Raw genomic sequence first — 23,707 nt, 5'->3', positions numbered from 1 at the left:
GTTCTCACGACCCCGTTTGCCAGGCTGCGCCTTCAGGTCCTACAAAGGTGGTTTATAGACACTTTCAAGCCGTTCTACCACCACAACTCCAAGTACTTGTCGGTACCGTCGTTCGTCCGCCAGTCCCTCTCATGGTGGACGTCTCACCAAAACGTGTGCAGGGGCCTCCCATTTCATCCAGCCCCGCCGTCGCTAACCATAACCACGGACTCCTCCACCTACGCTTGGGGAGCCCACATGAGCGGTCTAACGGTTCAAGATCTTTGGTCCCCATCCGAGAGGGCCAACCACATAAACTTCCTCGAGCTTCTCGCCATTCTCAAAGCCCTGAAAGCATTCTCCCGCCTCATCCGTCACAAGTCCATCCTCATTCAATCGGACAACCTCGTAGCAGTATTCTACATCAACAAACAGGGCGGTACGGGTTCGAGGAAATTGATGCTCCTCTCCTCCCGTCTCTGGGTTTGGTGCATAGCCCACGACGTACAGGTCTCTGCAATCCACCTGCCGGGTGCCCAAAACGACTTAGCAGATGCCCTCAGCAGGATGACATCTTCCTCTCACGAGTGGAAGCTCGATCCCGAGATCCTCGACGGTCTGTTCCTCCACTGGGGACGCCCTACTCTGGATCTCTTTGCGTCTCCCCACAACGCTCAGCTACCCCGCTACGGAGCGAGACTTCCCCCGAACTCCTTCCCCGGCTGTCTAGGGGATGCCTTTCTACTGGACTGGTCGGCGGAGATGCTTTATCTTTTTCCACCGATTCCCCTCATACCGAAAGTTCTCGAAAGACTTCTCTCGATCTCGGTCACAGCGATTCTCATAGCTCCGGCCTGGCCCCGCCAACCGTGGTATCCAGCCCTTCTTCGTCTCTCCAGAGGAACGTTTCGCCCTCTGCCTCCCTCGCCGCACCTTCTCTCAAGGGAGGACGGCAAAATTCTTCACCCGGACCTCCCTTCCCTTCATCTCACTGCATGGAGGATTCTTACCTAGCCTCCCTTCCGCAGAACCTGCAAGACGTCCTTCGGGCAGCCCATAAGCCGTCTACTACCAAGGCTTATTCCTATAAACTCTCTCGCTTTCACGCCTTCCTTCGATCCCGTAACGTCGACACCTTTCCGACCTCGGTATCGGTGGTCCTCGACTTCCTCATGACCCTCGTCGAGAAGAAACTCTCTCTCGCTTCTATTAAGGCTTATCTCGCAGCTCTTTCCTGGTCCTTTCAACGCCACGGTCAGCCATCTCTCTTTTCTCACCACTTGATCAAAACTTTTCTCCGAGGCTACAATAACATCTGCCCGCCGTCGCTACCACCTACGCCGGGCTGGAACCTCGAACTTGTACTTTCTCAACTCACTTCTGCTCCCTTCGAACCGCTTGCCTCGACCGATCTCCGTCTGCTTTCCTGGAAGTTGGCCTTTCTAGTGGCGATCACGTCGGCACGACGGCCATCCGAGCTTGCTGCTCTCAGGGTCGACGAGCCTTATCTACGTTTTCACCATGACCGCGCTGTTCTTCGCCCGGACATTACCTTTCTCCCTAAGGTGGTGTCAGCTTTCCACCTCAACCAGGACATTGTCCTACCAGCTTTCTTCTCTAACCCCTCCTCTCCTCTCGAGCAAAAACTGCACCTTCTTGACGTTCGAAGGGCACTTCTCTTCTACAGGGACCGTACCAAGGACATCCGTAAGACACAAAGACTCTTTGTCGCCTATGCCCAGGACAACTTGGGTAATCCCATCTCTTCCCAAAGACTGTCCCACTGGATCGCTCAGGCCATTGAGTTGGCCTACGAACTAGCCAAGCGACCTCCTCCCCCATCCATCCGCCCGAGGTCGACTAGGGGCCTCTCGGCTTCAACCGCCTTCCTTAGGGGTATTCCGCTTGACTCCATATGCAAAGCGGCTATCTGGTCAAACCCTCTTACGTTTGTCTCTCACTACAGGCTGGACAATAAAGCCTTAAAGGACTCGGCCTTCGCAAGATCAGTACTCTCATCTTGCCTCTCCTGACTCTCAAACGTCTTTTCTCCTTATATTCACCCGCAGGTGACTCTCTATACCTCTCCTTCAAGTTTGGGCCGGTCTTTTTCCCCATACCTACCTCTAGGGATATGTTTTTCCCTGATTGTGTTGAGCAGTTGCTCTGTTGCTTTGTACCGCCTTATTGATCCTGGCGGATATGTCAAAGGCCATGATGTTCTTTCCCCTCTCCCCCCTGGGAGAGCGTTTATATGCACTATACGCAATTGCGTGTTTCTACCATGTTTATTGAATAATTTCTATGTTATGTTTCCTCTTCTACTATGCTCATGTTTGCATTGCACTGGTCCTTTCGGACAATTTATTGCACTGGTCTCTTGGGACTGTTATCTCAATATGTCCTAATAAATATATGTTCGGACATTCACTGATTGTCGAGTTTGCCTTGTCCCACCATCCGGGACCTTAGCGTGTCAGTCTCCATTAGTGTGCATTCACAGAGTACACGAAGAAAAAGGACAGGTTGCTCACCTGTAACCATGTTTCTTCGAGTGTACTCTGTGAATTCACACAAACCCGCCCTTCCTTCCCCTCTGGCAAACCTCTCCCTTTCTCGTTGCCTTGGCGGCGTAGGAACTGGAGAGCGGGCGCCTGGGGCTGCCTTATATGCCCCTTGGGAGGGGGGGGCGTGGTTACCGCCAAAATTTGAACTTCAGCTTGGAAGAGTTTCCGTCGGAACCTGCGCAGGCGCAGCTTCTCCATTAGTGTGAATTCACAGAGTACACTCGAAGAAACATGGTTACAGGTGAGCAACCTGTCCTTAAGCCCAAGCATGAACAAGATTGAAGCCAAATAAGATCTGATTCTTTAAGAGTTCCATTTTTTTAACTACGTTGAAGTACTACAAATGTCACAACTTTATCCCCCATGATCCTGTTGAGCACAATCTAACCAATATTATATGCCAGGACAAACTTGGAATCATTTTTTAAAAAGCAATTCATGTCAATCTTACTAACTATTTTGTGGTGGTACATTAGTAAGTTCAAAAATATAACAATTGTAAAAGGGCATTAACACCTTCCAATTCCCTATAATGTTTCTGAAGACAATGGAGCACAATCCACTTAAACACAAACACACACACACACACACACAAATTGGGGCATTACCAAATTTTTACTTCAAAAAGTAAAGTACTGGGAAAGTTGTTCTTCCTCAAAGCAATAATTGAATTATAATTTTTACGATGTTAATTCCACATCCTGCATTGCTAGATGACATATTCTATTATAGAAAGGATTTTTAACTGTTACCATTTAACAATAGTAAACTATACAAGTATATTTTTAAAACAATTATGTAGATGGCTTTGTGAAAACTGTTTGTTTCAGTCATTTTAATGCACACTGTTAGTATGAATCTGCCTGATTTCCTTAGGCCTCTCCCATCATCTCAAGGAGAAATATCACACAAAAAAAATCCTCTAAAGCCAGGAAGAATACACAGGCCATGTTCGATTCACTGTATCTTTGATAAATAAAATACAAATACAGTAGAGTCTCACTTATTCAACATTTGCTTATCCAACATTCTGGATTATCCAACACATTTTTGTAGTCAATGTTTTCAATACATCATGATATTTTGATGCTAAATTCGTAAATACAGTAATTACTACATAGCATTACTGCATATTGAACTACTTTTTCTGTCAAATTTGTTGTGTAACATGATGTTTTGGTGCTTAATTTGTAAAATCATAACCTAATTTGATGTTTAATAGGTTTCTCCTTAATCACTCCTTATTATCCAACATTCTGCCGGCCCGTTTATGTTGGATAAGTGAGACTCTACTGTAATCCTTTTCCAAGCACACTCAAGCTATTAGGTCATCCCTTTACAGTACACAGAAATGGAATGAAAAAGCCTTCAATGAAACATAATTTCCTCTTTTATCTGAAAAACAAAACTATAATTACTGGGAAACTGTGGTCACATTGGGCCACACCAGGATCCTAAAGCAATTTCAAACAATGTTTTAGGTTTATGGATCACAAAAAGTATTTGGCAATCCATAGGCTACACTTATAACACCTCTATGCGACTTAGCGACACCTTAATGTGTATACTTCACACTGCATAAAACTCAGTAATTTATTATCTGGATCAAGTCCTAGGTTTAGAGAACATACAAATGGCACGAGTATACTTAACATATAGGCAAAGTCTATTGAGAAGGTTTTTTGTGGTCAGGACGGAGAAATCACTACTTTCACCCTTCAGGTTAGCTATCAGAACCAACATAAATGATCTTGGTTGCAAAATTTCTGTCAATGCAGAATGTAGGATGGGGGTGGGGGAGAATAAGTGAAAAATATATACAGCGAGAGCTTCATAGTTAATCCTGTCTCTTCTACGAAGGAGCACATTATAAGGAATTAAGAATCCTAAATAATTTACAGCAGGGATAGGACCCCCCCCCCCCTTTTTTTAAACTAAAGTCCAAGTTCCAATTCAGGAAGACACACAGGAGCAGTTTCCAAAGAGGGCAAAGCTCAGTGACCCATTTGTGGTTAAGACTAGACTAGGCGTAGCCAAAGTGAACTAGGGGGTAAAATGCATTTCTTATCAATTTGGAGATTTATGTATTAAACATACAAAGAACATATCAACTGTAGAATTAGCACTTGTGCAACAGCTACCTTCCCTTTAAAGAACAGCTCACTTCTGGTGCAATGCTGTCTTGCTTGCAATGCACAGATCAATTCTCCACAGGAAATCGGAAATAATGGCAGAAAAGGATGTGGGTTGGATGGAGAATTTCTGGGGGCTTCTGGAACTCAATTTGACTGCCTTGTTCTATCAGTACAAAAACACCAATACTCCAAACCTTCTCTTACTTACGTTTTGTGCCTAAATATCATTATGAAGAACTGTCCAGAAACTGGTGACATTGGAGAGTGACTCACCTGTGATATGATGTGATTACTCATAGCTGGCTGTTGCTGGGGAGTGGGCGGAAGTGGTTGATGCTGCTGTTGTGGCTGTGGTTGCGGCTGCTGTGTAGCACACGGCAAGAGGCCTCGGCTAGGTGGAGCAGAGGAGACTTGGCCACTGACATCTGGCGCACCCAGTGACAAACCTTAGTAGAGAAATAAAATGTATGAAGGCGGTGTGAGGAAAGATAGTGTTTCAGTTCAGAAAGGAGAGATACCAGTGCAAACACCTGGCTAGAAGGAATACTTCATGATCTGCAAAATTGTGGACTGGGATCCCAGATGTCTGCAGCCTCTACACATATGCAGTGCAGCACACCACCTCCCTATATTATGGAGTTACATATTCTGCAGATAAATTGATGTTTTCTAAAATCAGTCCTACTTCAGTTTAAAGCCCAGGACTCTTCAATCTGTGATCCTCCAGGTGTTTTCGACTTCTGCTCTGATAATTCCTGACCATTGGACAAGTTATATAGAGCTTCTGGGAATTGGGAGACCTTAACATCTGGAGGGCTGCAGGTTGAAGAAACTTGGAAGCTTTACTGCATGGCATCCGATCATTAACAGTTTCACTTACTATACTAAAACCTATATTTGTATGGAAAGCGCAACATAATGATAAGCACCATCACTACAACAAATAATCTATGTTTTTTTTAAAAAAAAAATAACATCTATTTTTGGAAGCATTTTCACCTACCCAATAATCTTCCAGCCATTGTAACTACTGAAGAGTGTATTTATACATTTTGCAGGGACATTCTTTTCATAATATACATTTCTACCTCTTTCACACAAACTAATTCAGCAGGGGTGCCTGTTCCCTTTTCACCCATCCAATTTGGAGTCCAAAGGACCCCTATAAAGGAAAATGTGTTCTAAAGAAACTATTATTAATTTACAAATGGAGAATCAATAATATTTGTGCAAGCTAGTAAAATGTGTTCAATTTATCTTTGTTCCATAATTTGGTAAATAACTCTTTGGTCCAGAGTTTCTGTCATTCTATTCGTTGATCAGGAATCCATGTCATATTTATTTCCCAAATGATTTTGCACGCAATATCTCCACATACAAAGGTAAGCCTAATTTAAGTAACACAATTTTTATTCATCCATGAGCTACTGTGCCTCCACCTCAAATACCTTATCACAAACTTTTGTGATCTATGGGAAACAAAAGGCAACTTGGTCACTATGGAGGCTATTTTAGGTGCCTGGAAAAAGGTCTCTCCTAGGCTCAGACCACATGGGAGGAGCATGGAAAAATTGCCTTTACAGCCCCCCAGGAGATATTTTGCCCCTTAATCTCTGGGTTTGAAATTCACACTGTAAATTTAATTTACTCTTTATCATTACAACTCCATAGACCTGGTAAGCTAACTTTGGATAACAGGCACTTTGTCCAATTGACAAAAAGTGTTTGCAAGACTCAGAACCTTCTCCAAGGCAATCAACTGAGAGACCATTTTAATGGTATTTTTCAGCACAAAGGGTTGAATATATAATGCAACATGAGAATGGGGTACAAATATAAGCAGCTCTACACCACTCAGTATCTCTTACACTTCAGGGATTGTGCCATAAGTGTAAAAGATACTGTAGTAAGATAAGGTAATATATTTTTATCTCATTTTAAACATAATAGCCTTCTATCTGTAGCAGAACAAGGATGCACATTGAGGTTCACAAACTCTCAATATATCTTTATATACATCAATATATTGAAATTGATATATTATTATATTATTAAGTTTATGTTCATATACATTTATATTGATTGTATATGAAAATGTGAGACATAAATATATAAATATGCTCCTGCATTAACCAGCTTTCAATACGCTTTTAATGGTTCATTTAACAAACTATGTATAAATGCACAGCTTCTACACTTGGAGATGGAAATAGGTTTCAAAACTGATTTCAATTTTCTGTGGAAGCTGAATACAGAATTGCTCTGGAGGACCTAGAAATGCCTTCAAATAATATATACTTTTTTGGTCATATAAAAAACAGCAGCAGAGGCAGCAGCAAATGTAGTAATCCGTGAATAATCAATTCTGTTAATGCTTGTACGTGTTTTGAATACTACTTCACACATACACAGTGTTTTTGTGGGGACATAATTAATATTTTGCTTAGTTTGTAGTGTCACATCCAATTATGTATTGGAATGCTATCTCAGTCTTTGGTATGCTCAAGAATCCGTATTACACCAATCTCTAATATCGCTATAAAATCTATAGTATCTACAATACATAAAATGTATGTATCTAGGTTGATTGGTTGGCTTGTACCACAAAGGCTCCTACATGGCCTAATTGGTCTGGACCAAACTCGGAACAAGCATTCATTATCCAACTAAAAAGGGTGAAAGGTATGAGAGGAGGGAAGGGAAGAGAAAGGAAGGGAAGAGAAAAGAAGGGAGAAGGAAGAGAGAAAAGGGGGAGAAAGAAAAAGGAGGGGGGAGGAAGGAGAGCAGCAGGGAAGGAAGAAAACAGGGAAGGGAAAGGGGAACAAGTAGGAGGGGAAGTAAGAAAGAGAAAAAAGGGAATAGAAAGGAAAGGAAGAAAGACAGGATAAAGGGAGGAAAGGAAGAAACAGAAGGGAAGAGGGAGGGAGGGATCAAAACTATGAGGGAAAATGAGGGAAGAAGGAAAGGAAGGAAGAAAAGAGAGAGGGAAAATGTGTATGGGGGAATTGGAAGAAGGAAAGAATGAGCCACAAAGAGATGCCCACGATTGCCAGAGCATTACCATGGAGACATTGTGAGGTAGGCTTTCAAGAGCTGAAGAAGGGAAAAAGCAAGCAGCAGTGGTGGGTATATATGCTAGTGTAATATAGATTTAATTCAACAATCCCTTTTTGCATACTAAAACAATTTTCTTCCCCCTCCCCCCAAGAGGAATGATATGAAAGAGTAGAATAGAAGAAAGTGGAATTTGAAGAGGCACAAATGGAGGGCAAAATGGAGAAATGTGCCAAGAGGAAGGCGCGTCAAGACAACCCTGACCGGGACTGCCTTCCACCTGGAAACAGATACCCTCACTGTAGAAGAACATGCGGGTCAAGAATAGAATTCCACAGTCACCTATGTACCCACCGCCAAGACACTACACTTGGAGGGCCATCATACTCGGACAACGAGAGATCGTCTAAGTAATAGATTTAATTCCACAACCCCTTTTAGCAGCCAAAAACAATTTTCTCCCCCTTCAAAGAGGAATGATATGAAATAGTAGAATGGAAGAAAGAAAAACACAGAAATCTGAATTAAGATAGTTATTTTTTGAGTGTAGGAGGTGTGCAGGATGAACAGCAGCTAATAGGAAAAAAAGAAAGCAGCCTAACTAATTCAAAAGTATTGTTATTTACCAAGGAAACAGCCATTCAAATGTCACCTTTGTCTTTCATTTGCACTACACTAAAAAAACCTTTTCTTTTCTTAACAAACAAAATAACAAAGTGTGAAGAATAAGTTGCACCAAAATGCAAAGCAGTCTAAAAGCCCAGGCAGATGAATGCTTTATCTGAACTATAATTCCCATAACCCTTTATCACTGGCATGCCAGCTGGGGCTTTTGGGATTTGAGGTGCAAAACACTTGAGAGACCCAAATGCTCACAATATCTTCTATAAGCAGAGGCTATCCTCACTGCCCACTCCCCTAACAACAATGAAACCACCATAAAAAGTACAAGGACTCATTCTCCACACTTTACCAATATACATGGCTGTAAAAATGTGTTAACCACGTGGAAGCTTTTTTAGTCAGATGGGAAAGAAGAGAATATAAACTTCCTTTGATATATGCACCATTTTTTTTTTAGATTTCCAAGCAGGCAGCTGTAGCCTAGAGTTTTTGTACATTTCTACCTTTAAAGTGATACCATGGGGAGGGAGAAATAATCATATTCATAACCATATATGCTAGAGGAAAGAGAGGCAAGGCAAGAAGAGATAAACAAAGACATTTCAGTGTCTGCCCTTGAAGTTCTGCTGGAGGATTACTGTAAGCAGGGTGACTACATGGACGATTGAATATGAGTCATCCCTACTGCTGCAGGAAGCAACAGTGAGAGAAGAGACATGATGTTGCTGCATGCCACATCCTTTACAGATGCATCCCTGTATCAGAGCTCCCCCACCCGCAAAAAAAGAATTACATCTGTAAAATTATAATCCATGCTTGTGTACAGATAGAAAGCTGGAAAATGAAGAGAAAGGATCTAAGAATCCATTCAAAACATCCAAATCAATGAGAAAATATGTAAGCAGTGCTCTGCATATCCTGCTCTTCAAAGTATCACAGGAACACAAAACAATTGTCAGTAATAAATTCAGCATTGTGGGAATGTTTGCAGGGTGCTCACTCTTTCCCTTCCCTGCTCCATTAAAAACAAAGCTCTAGGCCTGCCTTACCCAGCTGCTGTCATCCCAATTTTTTGTACTGTAACACCTATCATTTGTGATTACTGGCCAATGATAGGCATCCAAAATGTCTGATGCCACTAAGGGCCATAAGGTTTCTCTACATCCTACAACAGGTAAAAAAGACTCAGTGATACCTAAGGAAATCTCTAGATCTAGAAAGAAAGGGAGCTAATTTTTTTTTAAAAAAAAGTATAGATAGGTACATGAATAGAAAGTATATAAAACTACAACAAATTGCTGGGAGAAGAGTAGATGCAGTGGAATAAACCAGTTCTTTCATATCCTTCCCATCTTCTATTTCATTGTACTCCTCCCTGCCCCAGCACTCCCATCCCCAAAGCATATAAAATCCAAATTATATTATTCTAATAATGAATTTCACTCTTTGGGACACAGAATTTCTGGCAAAGTGGCAACTACTGCATGCTTAAATATTTACATCATGGGTGGGAAAATAATATTACAGTATTTACTCAAGTAATTTCAGGAGGAAGTGGGAAAAGAAAGGTTAGCTACTCTAAAACCAAGAGTTGCTACAGAAAATAGATTTGCGCCCACAGACTCCTATCCACTGTTTAGTGAAACAAAATGTTCAATTTGTTGTACTGAATCAACTTTTCCTCAGTTTGAAATGAAACTGGTAAGTGCATAGAATGATAAAACCAAATGTACCACAGTTCTGCCTGAGCAAAAGGAAGTTATACTGTTGTTATAAGCACAATCCTCTTTAGGTATGTGTTCCACAAACACAGTGCTATACAAGTGCAGCCATTATTAAATATAAAAGAAATGTTATTACAAATGCTCAGATAAAAGCTTTGAATGTAACACTTAAGCCAAACAACCTAAGTTAGATAAGGGTATTTAGAGAACTCTATCTATAAACCCTGTATCACTGCAGAGATCTGAATGTTCAGCCATCAGGATCATAGAAAACTAACCTATACTGAGTAAAACCTACCGGTTAATCTAGTTTAGCTCTGCCTATACATGGGGTGGGATTTGGGTAGCCCTTTAGATGTTGCTAGACTCCATGTTTTGTCGGCTGTAGCCATAACAACTAATAGAGATAAATGCTAAAAGCTGTGCATAAATAACATCAGGAGGACCACATAATTCCCACTGCTTATCTACACTAAACACACCTGCAAACTCTGCTATGACAAAATGGATTATAAGAGGAACGACTATACAAGCATTTTCTGGTCATCCCCAGACGATAGCTAGAAAGTGACATCACAGAGCGACAACAAAGATTTGTTCTTGTGTGCTTTCAAGTAAACTAATTTCCAATTTATGGAGATCCTAAGGCAAACCTATCACAGGGTTTTCTTGACAAGATTTGATCAGAGAGGGTTGCCCTTGTCATCCTCTCAGGCTGAGCAAGCTTTTTCCAAGGATACCTAGTTAGTTTCCATGACAGAGAAACTAAGCCTTGGTATACAGTGTCTGAGATCAATTCTCAAATCACTATACCAGGCTGGCTCTCACAGCAGAGATACACATGAACACAGTTTCATTCAGTTTGGTGCATTTCTAGTTAGTGTAACTCAATGAATATTCTGCCACGAGTATCAATGATATGCAGAAAACAATACTTGTAAGGTAAGACTAATATACACTCAGGTCCAGCATCTTGAAGGGGCCATCTAAAATATTCCTGGAACAAGATTGTTTGCAGGACAGCATTCCAAGAAGGCTGGCTCTCCCAATGCCAAGACTTCACTACTAACAGCTTGCTACTTTGAGTCCCAATGGGTGGTACACCCCCTTCTCAGGGTGGCTCCAGATCTTCTCTTCTTCAAGGAGTATTGTTTCTGCAGCACTTATGGCCATGTGGCACTTCTTCACTGATGTCAAAAAATCAATACCTACTTCTTAAAGGACAAAACCAGCTTTAATCCTGGATTGCTCTTCCTAAGGCAGGTTCACCAATGCCCTCCTTCAATACCTGCTCATTTTACTTGAGCAAGGACAGCAATGGGGAAAGTGATACCTGGCCTGATAGTCCTGCTGGCACTGCTTCCTTTGCCAATGCCACCGATGCTGTCTCCTCGCGTCAAGATGGAAATGCCACTGAAGCTGCTGGCTTTGGTGACAGGAGGGCGCATGTTGCGGGTGGAGCCATCTGAGTCTGTGCTGCTCCACGGTCGAGGCTCCAGTGACTTCAGATCGCTGTCCGTGCTGCTCTGGCGGCTGCCTGAAGCTCGGCTGAGCCCATCCCGGTTACCCCTGCATCAGAAATTACTGTGGTTAATGCCTCCAGGGACTAGAAAGAAGCAACGTATCTGCACATTCAAGAAAGCAACATATTGTTTGATGTTAGAAGAACAGACAAACAAACACAAGTAGCTACACTGAGAAGGGCCAACCTGGGAGCACATGAGTGTTGCTCCTACTCCACACTAGCATGGAGGCAAGGGAGTCCTACAGGCTGCTTCTGGCAATACAGGCTACCTTATGTGTAGAGTAGCCTGCATTCAAAGCTCTTCAGAAACAACCAGTGAATTGGCCTCACCAAGCAAAAGCACCTGGCAGAAAAAGACATTCAGAATGCAAACATGTCCTGACATCGAGGTAATGGGTATCCCTTTGTGATCTGACACCAAAGACAGCTAATTCTGTAAAGAGACCAAGCAAGCTGTAGCCAAGTGCCGTAATCACTACCACCATCTCTTTAGTAGCCCATAATTATATAGGAGCTTGTTCATTTATTGAATCTATATCCGACCTTTATCTCACAATGGGGAACCTATCCAGCTCCTTGCATGAAACATCTTCAAAATAGCTCAAAATTGATGTAATCTTCGCCACTATGAGACAAGGAGAATAGATAGACCTCACTGTGAAGCCAGCAGTTAGAAAATATCACACTCTAGCCATCTGGCTGTTATGAAAAGATGCTGGGAAATTAAAACATTTGGTTCTAGATTTCAGCAGGACAAGATGGGAGGATGTGTCATTTTCAAAAGACAGTGTTAAAAAAACCCATTGATGATAAGTGATGTCTAAGGCACCAAGAATGTGGTTCAACAAATAATGCCTCATGAAGAGCATTTGGAAAAATAAGTAATGAAGGGACCAGAAAGCTCATTTGATTTATTTTATTTCTATGCGTGGTATGATTTCTACTGTGACTATATAACGGATATTAATGTATGCACAATAACTGATTTCATCCCACCTGTTGAATGTTAGGAAGTCATTAATTCCTTTTGCAGTAACAAATGTATAGCTAAAATATGTTTTCATTGTACAGTCAGTCCTCTTTATCTACAAATTAAACCATTCAAGGCATGAGAATATTTTTTAAAAACCCAAAAGACAAATATTGATTTTGCCATTTTAAATAAGGGACACCATTTTACTATATTATTGTATATAGTTGGACAGATTTTGGTATCCATGAAGGGTCCTAGAACCAAACCAAATGAGACATCAAGAGTCCACTGTAACTTGATAATACAGAACAAGTTATTTTGAAGAGTGATTGGATCTGCATTAATTGCTCTAAGAGTTACAGGGATTGTGATCTTTCTACCTGCATGTCTTTTGTCCTATGGGCTAGCACATTGTAGAATTTTAATAAGAATTTAACTACTTCCGTTAATTTGTATAATGAAACAATAAATAGTGTCTCTTAAAAACCCCTTTTACGATTACTTTGGGCCTTAGAACTGTAAGAAATACTAATTATTTTAGGAAGAAACTTCCCAAGCCCAAGACAGTTATTAATGTCTAATACTACCATTAAGTGTGGTACAGAAGAAACAAAAGCTCAGAATGCAATATATGTGGGGACACCACAAGCCTTTTGTGACTCATGCCTAATCTACACCACCAAAAGGATTAGTAGTTTATTGTCCTTAAAAACTAAATCCTATGGCATGTGTAAAGAAAGAAGGTACCACTGGCTCAGATACCACATGTGGTGTAGGTTAGTATACTAAGAAAAATAAAATACAAAATGTCACCAAATGTGTGAGAAGAAGGAAGTGTACAAGTGGAACAAAATACTTTTCCTTTTTAAACCTGATATTTCTCAAATACGTTTTTTTCAGAAGAACTCCTAGGTACAATCAAGATACTTAGTTCCCAGTTTTGCTTTCAACTCCAGAATTTTCTTTCCCAATAATGTCCTTGAAGAAAAACTGATATTTGAAAGGTGTTGGACCTTTTAAAGCATTCTTCCACTCCCCCCCCCCCCCATAAATAACTATTTTACCATTTCAGGTCATCAAGACCAGCCCCAACTCTTCTAACTACTTATGAAATGGCCTTTGCTTAAGTTTACAAATTTAACCAAGCTTTCAATTACAGCAACAGAGGGGGGGGGGGGGGGCTGTGGCACAGCTGGCTAGTAACTAGCTGCAATAAATCACTACTGATATAGAGGTCATGAGTTTGAAGTCCGGGTCGGGTTAAGCCCCCAACCATTAAATAGCCCGGCTTGCTGTGTTGCCTATGCACCCCGAAAGACAGTTGCATCTGTCAAGTAGGAAATTTAGGTACACTTTATGCGGGAGGTTAATTTAACTAATTTACAACACCATAAAACTGCCAGCAACATGCCAGAAAAGGAATGAGGAAGTACAGTCACTAGTGAACACTGAAGCAATTGCGCCCCCTGTGACCAGAATCGTGACGTTGGAAATGTTAAATGCCTCTGTGTGTGTCTATACTGTATGTTGTTTGTCTGATGGGATTGAATGTTTGCCATATATATGTTCATTGTAATCCGCCCTGAGTCCCCTTTGGGGTGAGAAGGGCGGAATATAAATACTGTAAATAAATACAGTAAATAAATAAATAAAAAAATGGATTTCAGTCAATGAGGGCACACACTTAAATATGTCTCCAAGTGGCTTAACACCAAATATGGACAAAAAAATTCAGCCAGAGCAGGAGGCTGCGTTTCAGTTCTAAAAGAAATCAAAACATATCCATGTCTTCCAAGTTTGAAAGAGCACGTACTGGAGATTAACATTTTGTTTCCTCTATTTTCTATTGTAAAACAGAGTTAGAAGGATCAGGATAGTGTGGTTTTGTTTGTAAGGTATAAAAATGGCCAAACTAAACTGCAGACAGTTGAGAAAGCCCCTGCTGAAGGATGATGGGGGCAGACTGATGACACATGCATTTGGTTACACAACTACTAACAGTAGTAATTATCACTCTGTTCTCTTGTGAAGGTTTTATAGACATACATTTCTACTCCACAAGGTATGCTGCCATCTCTAGAGCTAAAGAAAAAAAAACTGGGAACTCCTGTGGCTTTATCCTGGATAGGAAGGAAGTTGCCGGGATTTTTTTTTTTTTTACAAATGACAGAAACATTACAGTGGGGTCAAAAATCCTTTCAGTCATTCCCCTGAAGCTATAACTATCTTGTAGTCCAACGGAGAAGCTTACGGGCGACTTCACACTGTTTCTCTTTTCATACCTTCCCCCTATATGTAGGAGGCTAAACAATATTGTACAGTACTTAAAATTTAGTGAAAAGCTGGCAAAATTGGCTAGATTGAGAATTGTAAAGACAATTATGCTATGTGTGTGTGTGTGTGTCAAGAATTTCTTTTATCCTCAATTCAGTTTCAATTTTAATGTTTTAACAAAATGCCACAGTCAACACCCCATTTTACTGCAACCTAAGCTGGGCAATAGTGGTTGTACATAACAGCCATTCATTTCTACAAGGTCACACAGAAGATGTCCATGTGCACTGTGTCCTTTAAACCCAATCAAGATTCTTCGTCCCTGAGCAGGAATTAAGACCATCTTCACATTCCAGGCAATCTCCAACTCCTACAACAGCACCCACTTGACAAAAGAATACACTGTGAACTAAAACTGCAAATGCAGAAGGGGGAAAACTGCTATATTCTTCAAGCTGAACACTGTGCTGTGTCCCCTGGTGATAAAGTTCTTAATTACATTCTAACACTTGAATCTGAGCTGCCATGCCCACAGAGGAATTCCTGATTTGTGTTGGGCGCCTGCTTTGGTTTGATTCCCACAAGAACTAATTTAGCACTGAACTTTAATTTATTAGAGTAATATCTATGCCAGAGGTGGCCTTGCTATGAGCCAAGAGACAGCAGGCACATCAAGAGGCAGATTCTGGTGGCTGCCATTAAGGGCTGCAGAATGAGAGGATGGATGTAACCCATGAGATACTGTACCGCAGACTAGATGCCTATGCAAACTCCACTGAAACGAACAGTCTGGGCTTACTCTAACAGGTATAGCTTGGTCTGAGCCATAGAGAACTTGCTCCCTGACTCGGATGCCCTGTTTTGTCAGTTGTGCTTCTATGTCTAATTAAAATTCATTTCTAATTAAAGTTTCATTTCTGTGCCTAATTAAAGTGTGGGTTTTAATCTTCCAAGGTCTCAATGACTTGGGACTGGATTACATTTTCCCACATGTATTTATCAATATCTTTAGATCTTCTTCATCATCTCTGATCTAATTGCTCCTATGAAATTAAATGAACTGGGTGAACAAGATGATCAGGGCCTCTTCAGTGTGGCAGCCCAGTGACAGAGTACCATCCCAAGATATTACCTCTGTGGTTTGTTCAATGACTGGAGGAAGCAACTTTGTTCCTAGAAGGCTTCTAAATAATCCACACAGCCTGTGTGTAAAATCTGTGCTCCAATGAGGGTTAATGTCACCTTTCTTTTGTTGTATTTGGGCAACACCTGTCTGAGAGCTTACTTGGTACTCAAATAGCTTCTATATATTTTATTATAATCCATCCAGAGAACTTTACATTTTGGAGCAGCATACAAATGTCATCAATACAAAAATAAATATAACACAAGGCACAAGTTCTGTTGTAAGCCTGTGCTTCCAGCACTAGGTAAGCCTGAAAAGGAGAGCAATCAAAGGTCATTCAGAGCAACCAAAGCTGAATTTCCCTTTGTTTGGTTTTAAGAGGAGAACATCCAGATCTTTTGAAATGCTACAGGGGAACAAGGCAACATAACCAACATTTATGTCTTTAAAAAACCTACTCACCACAGAAATCATCATAATATATTTCCATCTGCAATATTAGCAGGGAGTAAGAGGCATATCATGGATTCTTTTCTCCAAAAGAACCCATTATATACTTCTTACTCCCTGCTACTGGGCCACTTTTTGTGGAAAATTCTTGTTTACACAAGACTGCTCCCTCAGCTGTTCTACCAGCATACAATGGTTGCTGCTTACTTTATGCTGTGATTTTCATTTTTTATGTACAGTCAGTTCTTGTTTACGGCAGGATTTAACATTTCCAAAAATGGAGAAACAAACTTTTCTGTCTCTCCAATTCCCAATGTGTTTGGGGACTATTCCTGGTAAAAACTAATGTCATGACATCACTGCAGAGGAAATCACCTACATGTCCACAGACCTCAATTCTCCATTACATTTTCAAATCCATTTTTCTTTTGTTTTTTTGTTGGTTCTCCCTTCTCTAGCCCACTGGCTTCTCATTGCTTAATGAAGAGATCTCGAGAACTCAGAAATATGCACACGTCACTTTTTAATTGACCCAAAAAGTCATCACCATAATACAAATTTATAAAAAGAGAGAGGGAGAAAAAACAAAATCTAGTAGCAGTTTCAGAATGAGCTTTCATAGATATTGATCCACTCCTTCATATACAATACAAAGTGATACTAAATATTATTGAGAATATTCATACAGCTATAGAAACAAGACAAAATGTAATAGGTTCAAAAAGATGCAAATCCTGACCCTCACTCTAAATTACCAAGGAGTTGGGATATAGATTTTCCAGACTGTGAGAGTGATCAGTTAGTATTAATGTTTAAAAACAATACAAGTCAGGTCTCTTGGGAGTTAAAACCTTCTCTAAGGAGATTCCTTTTGTTTCATGTGCAGTTGTGAAAACTTGTGTGTTAATATACATAATGAACAATTAAACTATTATCTTTGTTCATACCTTTACTAATAGATTAGAATTTATGAATACCATTAACTTCAACTGTGTCTCTCTCCAGTCTTCTTATATAATTTCCTTGTTCGAAGACAAAGATTTGTAAATCCTATGCTGCATGCCAAGAAAATTAAAATGGCTCACTCGGCTGTTTGAAGACTTAGAGTGAGCAATAAAATTTGCAATTCTATGGGTCCTATTACAGTCTGTTCCACTCCTAAAAACTGTATGTGTATGCTTAATAACCAGGGGCTTTAATATTACTCTGTCACTGCATCTGTGGAAGTGGACTAAAATTCACAAAGTTATACTACATTATAAATCAGTTAATCTTAAAGGTGCTGATAAATTCTTTTGATCCCTTTTTACTTTATGTGCAAAAGACTAACACAGCTACTTCTTTGAAAGCTCAATGCATATGAATCTGTAATTGTAGTTAGCCACATCTTTTAGATACCCATCTCATAAGAAGAGAAATCCAAATATTTAATGAGATGGAAAACAATAATTTCCTGAAGTTTCTACGGGTGATGTTTTAAGAATCCCCAGTTCTTGCATCAGATACTCATCCCAAACGTCCATGGAGTATACTCCTTAATGCACTCACTTGATAGTAAGCTGCAATGAAATCAAGGGATCTCACTTCCCAACTAAATGCTCATGGAGACCAAGAATGATAAATGCATACTCCTGAATAAGCAGAAGTTTTAATTTTTATTTTATTGTGGGGAAAAGAAACACAAAGTGATGTTGCAAAAGATATGACAACTTGAAGGACTCCACAAGCAGCCATGCATGGTGCGAGCTTGGTCTGCAAGACAAATGTATGCAAGAAATCACACAGAGGTACCTAAAGATCTGCCGCCTTTTGTGAGAGCTAGAAGAAAAGCCTTCTTTGGTGAGTCTGTTGGTTAACATCAAAGAAAAGCATGGTTATGGAGTTACAGAATCCTCTCCCTTATAAAAGACTGAAGAACAGAAGAAAGCATCAATGCACTTTACTAACCTGCTGTCATTCAGGAACCCGTTCTGGCCCGACTATCAACAGACAGAGTCACAGAATTGGAAATAGAAACAAAAAGAAGAAATCATGTAAGACGCTAGCTCTCAGCAGGTTGAAATCAAAGATTATCTAAATCCTATAGAAAACAGTAGATCAAGAATTCAATGCTATAATATTCCTGTTACTAGAGGTATAAAATACAAATTCTTCAAGGAAAATAAAGCACTTGATATATACACAGAACAAGCCACTATTTTATTTTTAAATATGAGCAATCAACGTTTTACATAACTTTTGAAAGAAGATGCAAGCTATACCTCCAAACAGCAAAATTTCATGCATTCAAGTAAGAGAAGAAATCTTGTACTTGATGCCAGATATTCTGATCATTAGAGTCAAGAAGGATCCTTTTGTAGACTATCCCTAGAAAGTTAAGATGGCATACATATCTGATCTGGATAGTTCTGACTACTTATTTTTATTTTTCGCGTGCTTTCTTTTTTGTATCAACTTCTTACACAAACTTCCTAGAGGCCTTTGACTTTCCTGCTTTCCTGTCACAAGGGATCAGCACTGGTAGGAGGCTGGCAGCCACTCTGGCTGCTGTTGGCTTAATTACTGAAGTATTACAATGGGAATACCTCACCTTGGCTGAAGCTGTCAAGTGCTCTTAGATGTCACAGGACCATCATAGGACACTGGTAAACATCATGTTCTATATAAAAATGACTGGATGTTTGGCTCTATATAAAAATGCAACAAACTTTTCAAGGACTACAATCTTATTGCAGGGGGTTTCGATGAGATGTTCCAACGGTACAAATTCATCTAAAGCAGTGGTTCTCAAACTGTGGATCCTCAGATATTTTGGCCTTCAACTCCCAGAAATCCTAACAGTTCTTAAACTGGTTGGAATTTCTTGGAGTTGTAGGCCAAAACACCTGGGGACCCTAAGGTTGAAAACCACTGATCTAAAGAAAATCAAACAAACACAAAACATGTTTTGCTCCCTGCTTGCCCTGAAATAAGTGGCAGATTATCCACAGGAATCAGTGGCTGCTAGCAGCTATATAGAAATGATCCACTGATGCACTGGCTTACTTTATTAACTAGCAGGACAACCCAATGAACCCTGCACCAATGTAAATCCCAGCTCAATGGCACTTAAGTCATTTCAAGGGAAATTGTTTCTGAATCATATAATCTGTACTGCCAAAATTGGTACCTCTTTAAAATAAGGCTTCTCCTGTTTTTGCCAAGACTGAGAAATACTTCAGTGACAATGTTTATCATGCAAACATTTAATCTATCTAGCTTTCTATGAACATTAAAAAAAACCCAGCTTGATTGCATATGTACAATTTCCATGTGGGTCAAGGCATGCAATTCAATAGAAGATGCCTCCAAATCCCCTCCACGCCCTTTGCTAGGCTGTTAGTTAATTAATCGTAATTCAGTTTGAAGCGCTTGGGACAAACTATTCCCCTCTTATCTAAGATATCCATGAGGTATGTGTATGTACTCAACATGAATTAGAGGTCCAGGTGGCAAAATAAAATAAAATGGTTTAAAGATTAATACCCGACATCTCCCAAGTTCTATTCAGAGGAATGAAAATCACAATTAGCATCTGAAGGCCAGGATGCCATGATGGACTCCATTAACCAACCTGGTGCCTTGGTGTTTTGAAATACTTCCAATATGAGTGTCTGGGGAAAGTATTGGAACTAAAGTTCCAAAAATCTGGATAGCAATAGAGCAAGGGAGACTGGAATCTTCTCTCACTAACGGAATGAAGTTCTCACTTCACGCCCAAGACCTCATTAATAACCAGGATGAGGGACAAAGAAAGCCCAATTTGGGAGCAGTGTTTCATTGTGAAGTTTCTACACTCACCTCCCGTGCAAATATGCGTTCTCTAACTCTTTGATACTCTTCTTCTCGCTCTTCAATAGATTTGCTCCTCCGTCCATCCTGCAGTGGGATTCTGATCTAAATTGATATACAGAATGGAGCTTAATTAAGACCTTCCTAAAACAATGAACACAGCCAACATAAATTACCATGCAAGAGGAATATCCCATTTAAGAAACTCAATTTGTCAGAATTCCTGCTGGATTATGAACCTGATCACTTGCTTTAGGTGAGCTAATTAAAGAACCACCACATACCATGCCACTGGAAAATATAAGTGAAAACAATTTATGTTTCAAAGATCACAGCAGGATGGAAACAGCCAATTCCCAATATTTTGAAACATGCCATGCACACAGCAGTCTGACACATCTTAGCAAAAAGTGATAACACCATAATTATTAGCATTACAATGAACACAGTATCAGATATCCAGTGTGACTGCAGCACAACATCTTGTTCATCCCTTAAGTTGCATGTTAACTTTCCTTGTAAGTAGAAAAGGCCAACTTTCATATACTTTCTAGAAACTGGTAAAACCACCACTGAGTATCTCTTGTGAAATTCATTGGGTCTCTATAGGTCAACAGGTAATCTGAAGGAGGCAGACAGACAGACAGACAGACAGACAGACAGACACACACACACACACACACACTAAAGCAGCAGAACAGAAAAAAATCAACCTCAAAAATGCCAAAAAGTTTACCTAACTCTCAGGCTTAATAATTTAAATTGGCTCTTACTCACTATTAATTTTTTTTAAACCTTCCTGATATTTCAGCCAGCACAAATAGCTGGAAAAATTATGAAAGATAATTTTTTTTAAAAAAATCTGAAGAGCTCTAAACTGAGAGAGACTGTTCTCTCATAAGATGCAAATATCATGGCCGATGGTCAGGGTTTACATTAGTTATAGTCTAAAACCTTTGAAAAGTATTCCCTTCCATATTATTCTTCTGATGATAATCTGTCATCAATTAAGAAAAGGATTAGCTCCACTTGTATGAGATATTTCTTGGGGACGAAGCACCACCCACCTACCCACCTGTTCATTCATGACTGTATTTATGTATACCATTCTTTTTCTGGGCTGGAAGCTTACAAAATGTAATTACAATAAAAACACAGAGTTAAAACACAGAGAAGTTAAGAATAAACTTCAGCTTGCATGATGAAGATTCCAGGGTAAATCCAAGAATGTCCAACAAAAAGAATCAGATAGTACTTGATGGACAGAGCTATCTCTGTCCAAGCTAATACAAGGTAATGCTTCTCATTCAATGTGCAATCCCTAACATGGCATGAAGCAGTATAATATCTGTGCCCATTGGCTAAAATCGCCCCACCCCCTGGCCCTGGAAACCCTATGTGGACTGGCAGCTAATATCTAACAGACCAGCACTAGTCTGGGACCACCACTACTCTACAAGAAACACTATAACAGACACAGCTACACCTCTCTGGTTTTGTGGCCCCAAGAAAAAGAGAAGTATTTCTGAACAAACCCTTGCAATACATGAAGGTAAATAGCCATAGATTCATCAGCATCCTGGATAATTACTGCAATGTAATCAACAGGGTGGATGTGTATCAGTCATTATTAATCTTAAACAACATGGAAAGTATTCTCACTTCCACAAAAAAAGCAGAGTAGAACAATAATATTCATCTTTTGTAAAGAAAATGCTATTTCTGCCATTATTTCCACCTAAGTACATCATTCACAAGAACTCACTGTACACACATGCTCAAAGCCTTGTAAGCACTCTTAACAGTTAAATAAAAACATCTGAAGAGGCCACATATGTCCATCTGATACATCACACATACACACAAATACAACCCTGTGGATAGCTTTGAAAAAAAGGAAACAGAAGAAAGAGAAAGCAGAAACTGCAGTGTGACACTTTTCAAAAGAGGAAGGGGAAAGAAAGGAGAAAGCGTGTTTAGAAGCACAGGTAGGCAAGGAACCTGAACCATTACAGCCATGCTGAAGACCACACAAACAGTTATACTTGAGTCTATCTCACCTGATTATCATCCCGATCAATGCTGGCATCATCTCGCTTGAGGATAAACCTCTGGGGAAACTCAGAGCTCTTCTCATCTTTGATGTGCTCAGAGAATCTCTGTTCAGGGCTGCAGAGAAGAAGAAAATCAACTTACATCAGCTGGGGTGATAAAAAGCTGAGAATGAACAGTCTGCTGCACCAGAAGGACCCATCCTTGAACCCAATTCATTAGGAAGGAAAGGTCAGAGTTTCCCATGAACTGGACCCTGCGTACAAGAATCTGCCCCAGAGGAGAGACAAAAAGCCACAAGAGATATGCTGTATTAACCCATGTCCCCAAAATAATTCTATCTATTCAGGCTTGATCCAGATAAAACATCGAAAAACATCTTAGGCTTTGCCTGGCAAGTATCAGAATAAAGATAAGCTACAGTTCACCATGCTGACACCAGAAAATAAACATCATCTTAATGTCAAAACAGGTCAGCTTTAGAAGCCCCCGGGTATGATCTAAAGTTAGAACCAAAGCATATTTTCCAAGTTATGCTCTGCCTTGAAGGGCAACTCTCAATACAGTTGCTGATGGGTAGAAAATGACCTTCCTCTCTTATAAGGGAGCCTGTTCCCCAGAGGGAACCAACCTAAGATTAGGTGTTTGCTATCCTGTCTCAGTTTGACTGTGGGAGACCTTTCAAATTACTCTGTTTCACAAAGCAACAGAGAAACCAAAATCTGATTGGTACCAATGCCCAGCTTATCTGTCTGAACATATCTTCCTCTATGAACCATCTCAGAGGTTAAGATCTTCTGGGGAGACCCTGTTCTAGGTCCCACCTCCTTCGAAGGTGCGGTTGGTAGGGATGAGGGACAGGGCCTTTTCAGTGGTGGCCCCTTAGCTATGGAACTCCCTCCCAGTGAAATCAGGTCAACTCTCTCCCTCCTGATCTTCAGAAAGAAACTAAAAACGCGGCAGTGGGACAAAGCCTTTGGACAGTAATGCAGTGAAATAAGTGAAGATATGTGCAATTATGACTGGAATGGCCCCAACTATGATTTTGGATTATGTGGTTTTTAAAAAGCTGGTTTTAATGTTTACATGTTTTAATTTATATGTACATGACTATTTTATTATATGTCTGTTTTATGTGGCATTGAATTGCTGCCTATTGTAAGGCTGCTTTGAGTCCTCTTCGGGGTAAGAAGGCTGGGGTATAAATACTGTAAATAAAAAATAAATGCTCCAGAAAGCTCCAATATACACTATATAAAACTAAGGACCATGGACATATGGACAGCCCAAGCTTCCCTTTCCTGACCAGCCAACACGGGAGGAAACCAGGGTAGAAGCCTGTAAAGGTTTGGGGTTGTGTTCACAAGGGAGAGGGCTTTTTCGGTGGCTGCTC

At 40.3% G+C, this 23,707-nt stretch overlaps 1 protein-coding gene across 13 annotated transcripts in view; it reads right to left on the bottom strand.

The window, feature by feature from the left end:
• The window catches only part of r3hdm2 (R3H domain containing 2), a 200,217-nt gene that overhangs the window by 47,953 nt on the left and 128,557 nt on the right, over nt 1-23,707 (bottom strand). For 8 of the 13 annotated variants that reach the window (XM_016995229.2, XM_008115075.3, XM_062971105.1 and 5 more), the window contains 6 exons: nt 22,323-22,431; nt 20,272-20,367; nt 18,379-18,410; nt 18,223-18,276; nt 11,417-11,652; nt 4,955-5,127 (listed from right to left, as the gene is read on the bottom strand). In XM_016995229.2, the coding sequence (XP_016850718.1) occupies nt 4,955-5,127; nt 11,417-11,652; nt 18,223-18,276; nt 18,379-18,410; nt 20,272-20,367; nt 22,323-22,431 (700 nt within the window). The remainder of the gene's footprint in view (nt 1-4,954; nt 5,128-11,416; nt 11,653-18,222; nt 18,277-18,378; nt 18,411-20,271; nt 20,368-22,322; nt 22,432-23,707) is intronic. The other 5 variants (XM_016995230.2, XM_062971108.1, XM_016995233.2 and 2 more) reach the window with 2 other exon arrangements.

Source organism: Anolis carolinensis, chromosome 2 (genome assembly GCF_035594765.1).
Source record: "Anolis carolinensis isolate JA03-04 chromosome 2, rAnoCar3.1.pri, whole genome shotgun sequence".
Classification (NCBI taxonomy): domain Eukaryota; kingdom Metazoa; phylum Chordata; class Lepidosauria; order Squamata; family Dactyloidae; genus Anolis; species Anolis carolinensis.
This window is presented reverse-complemented; position numbering and strand designations above follow the sequence as displayed.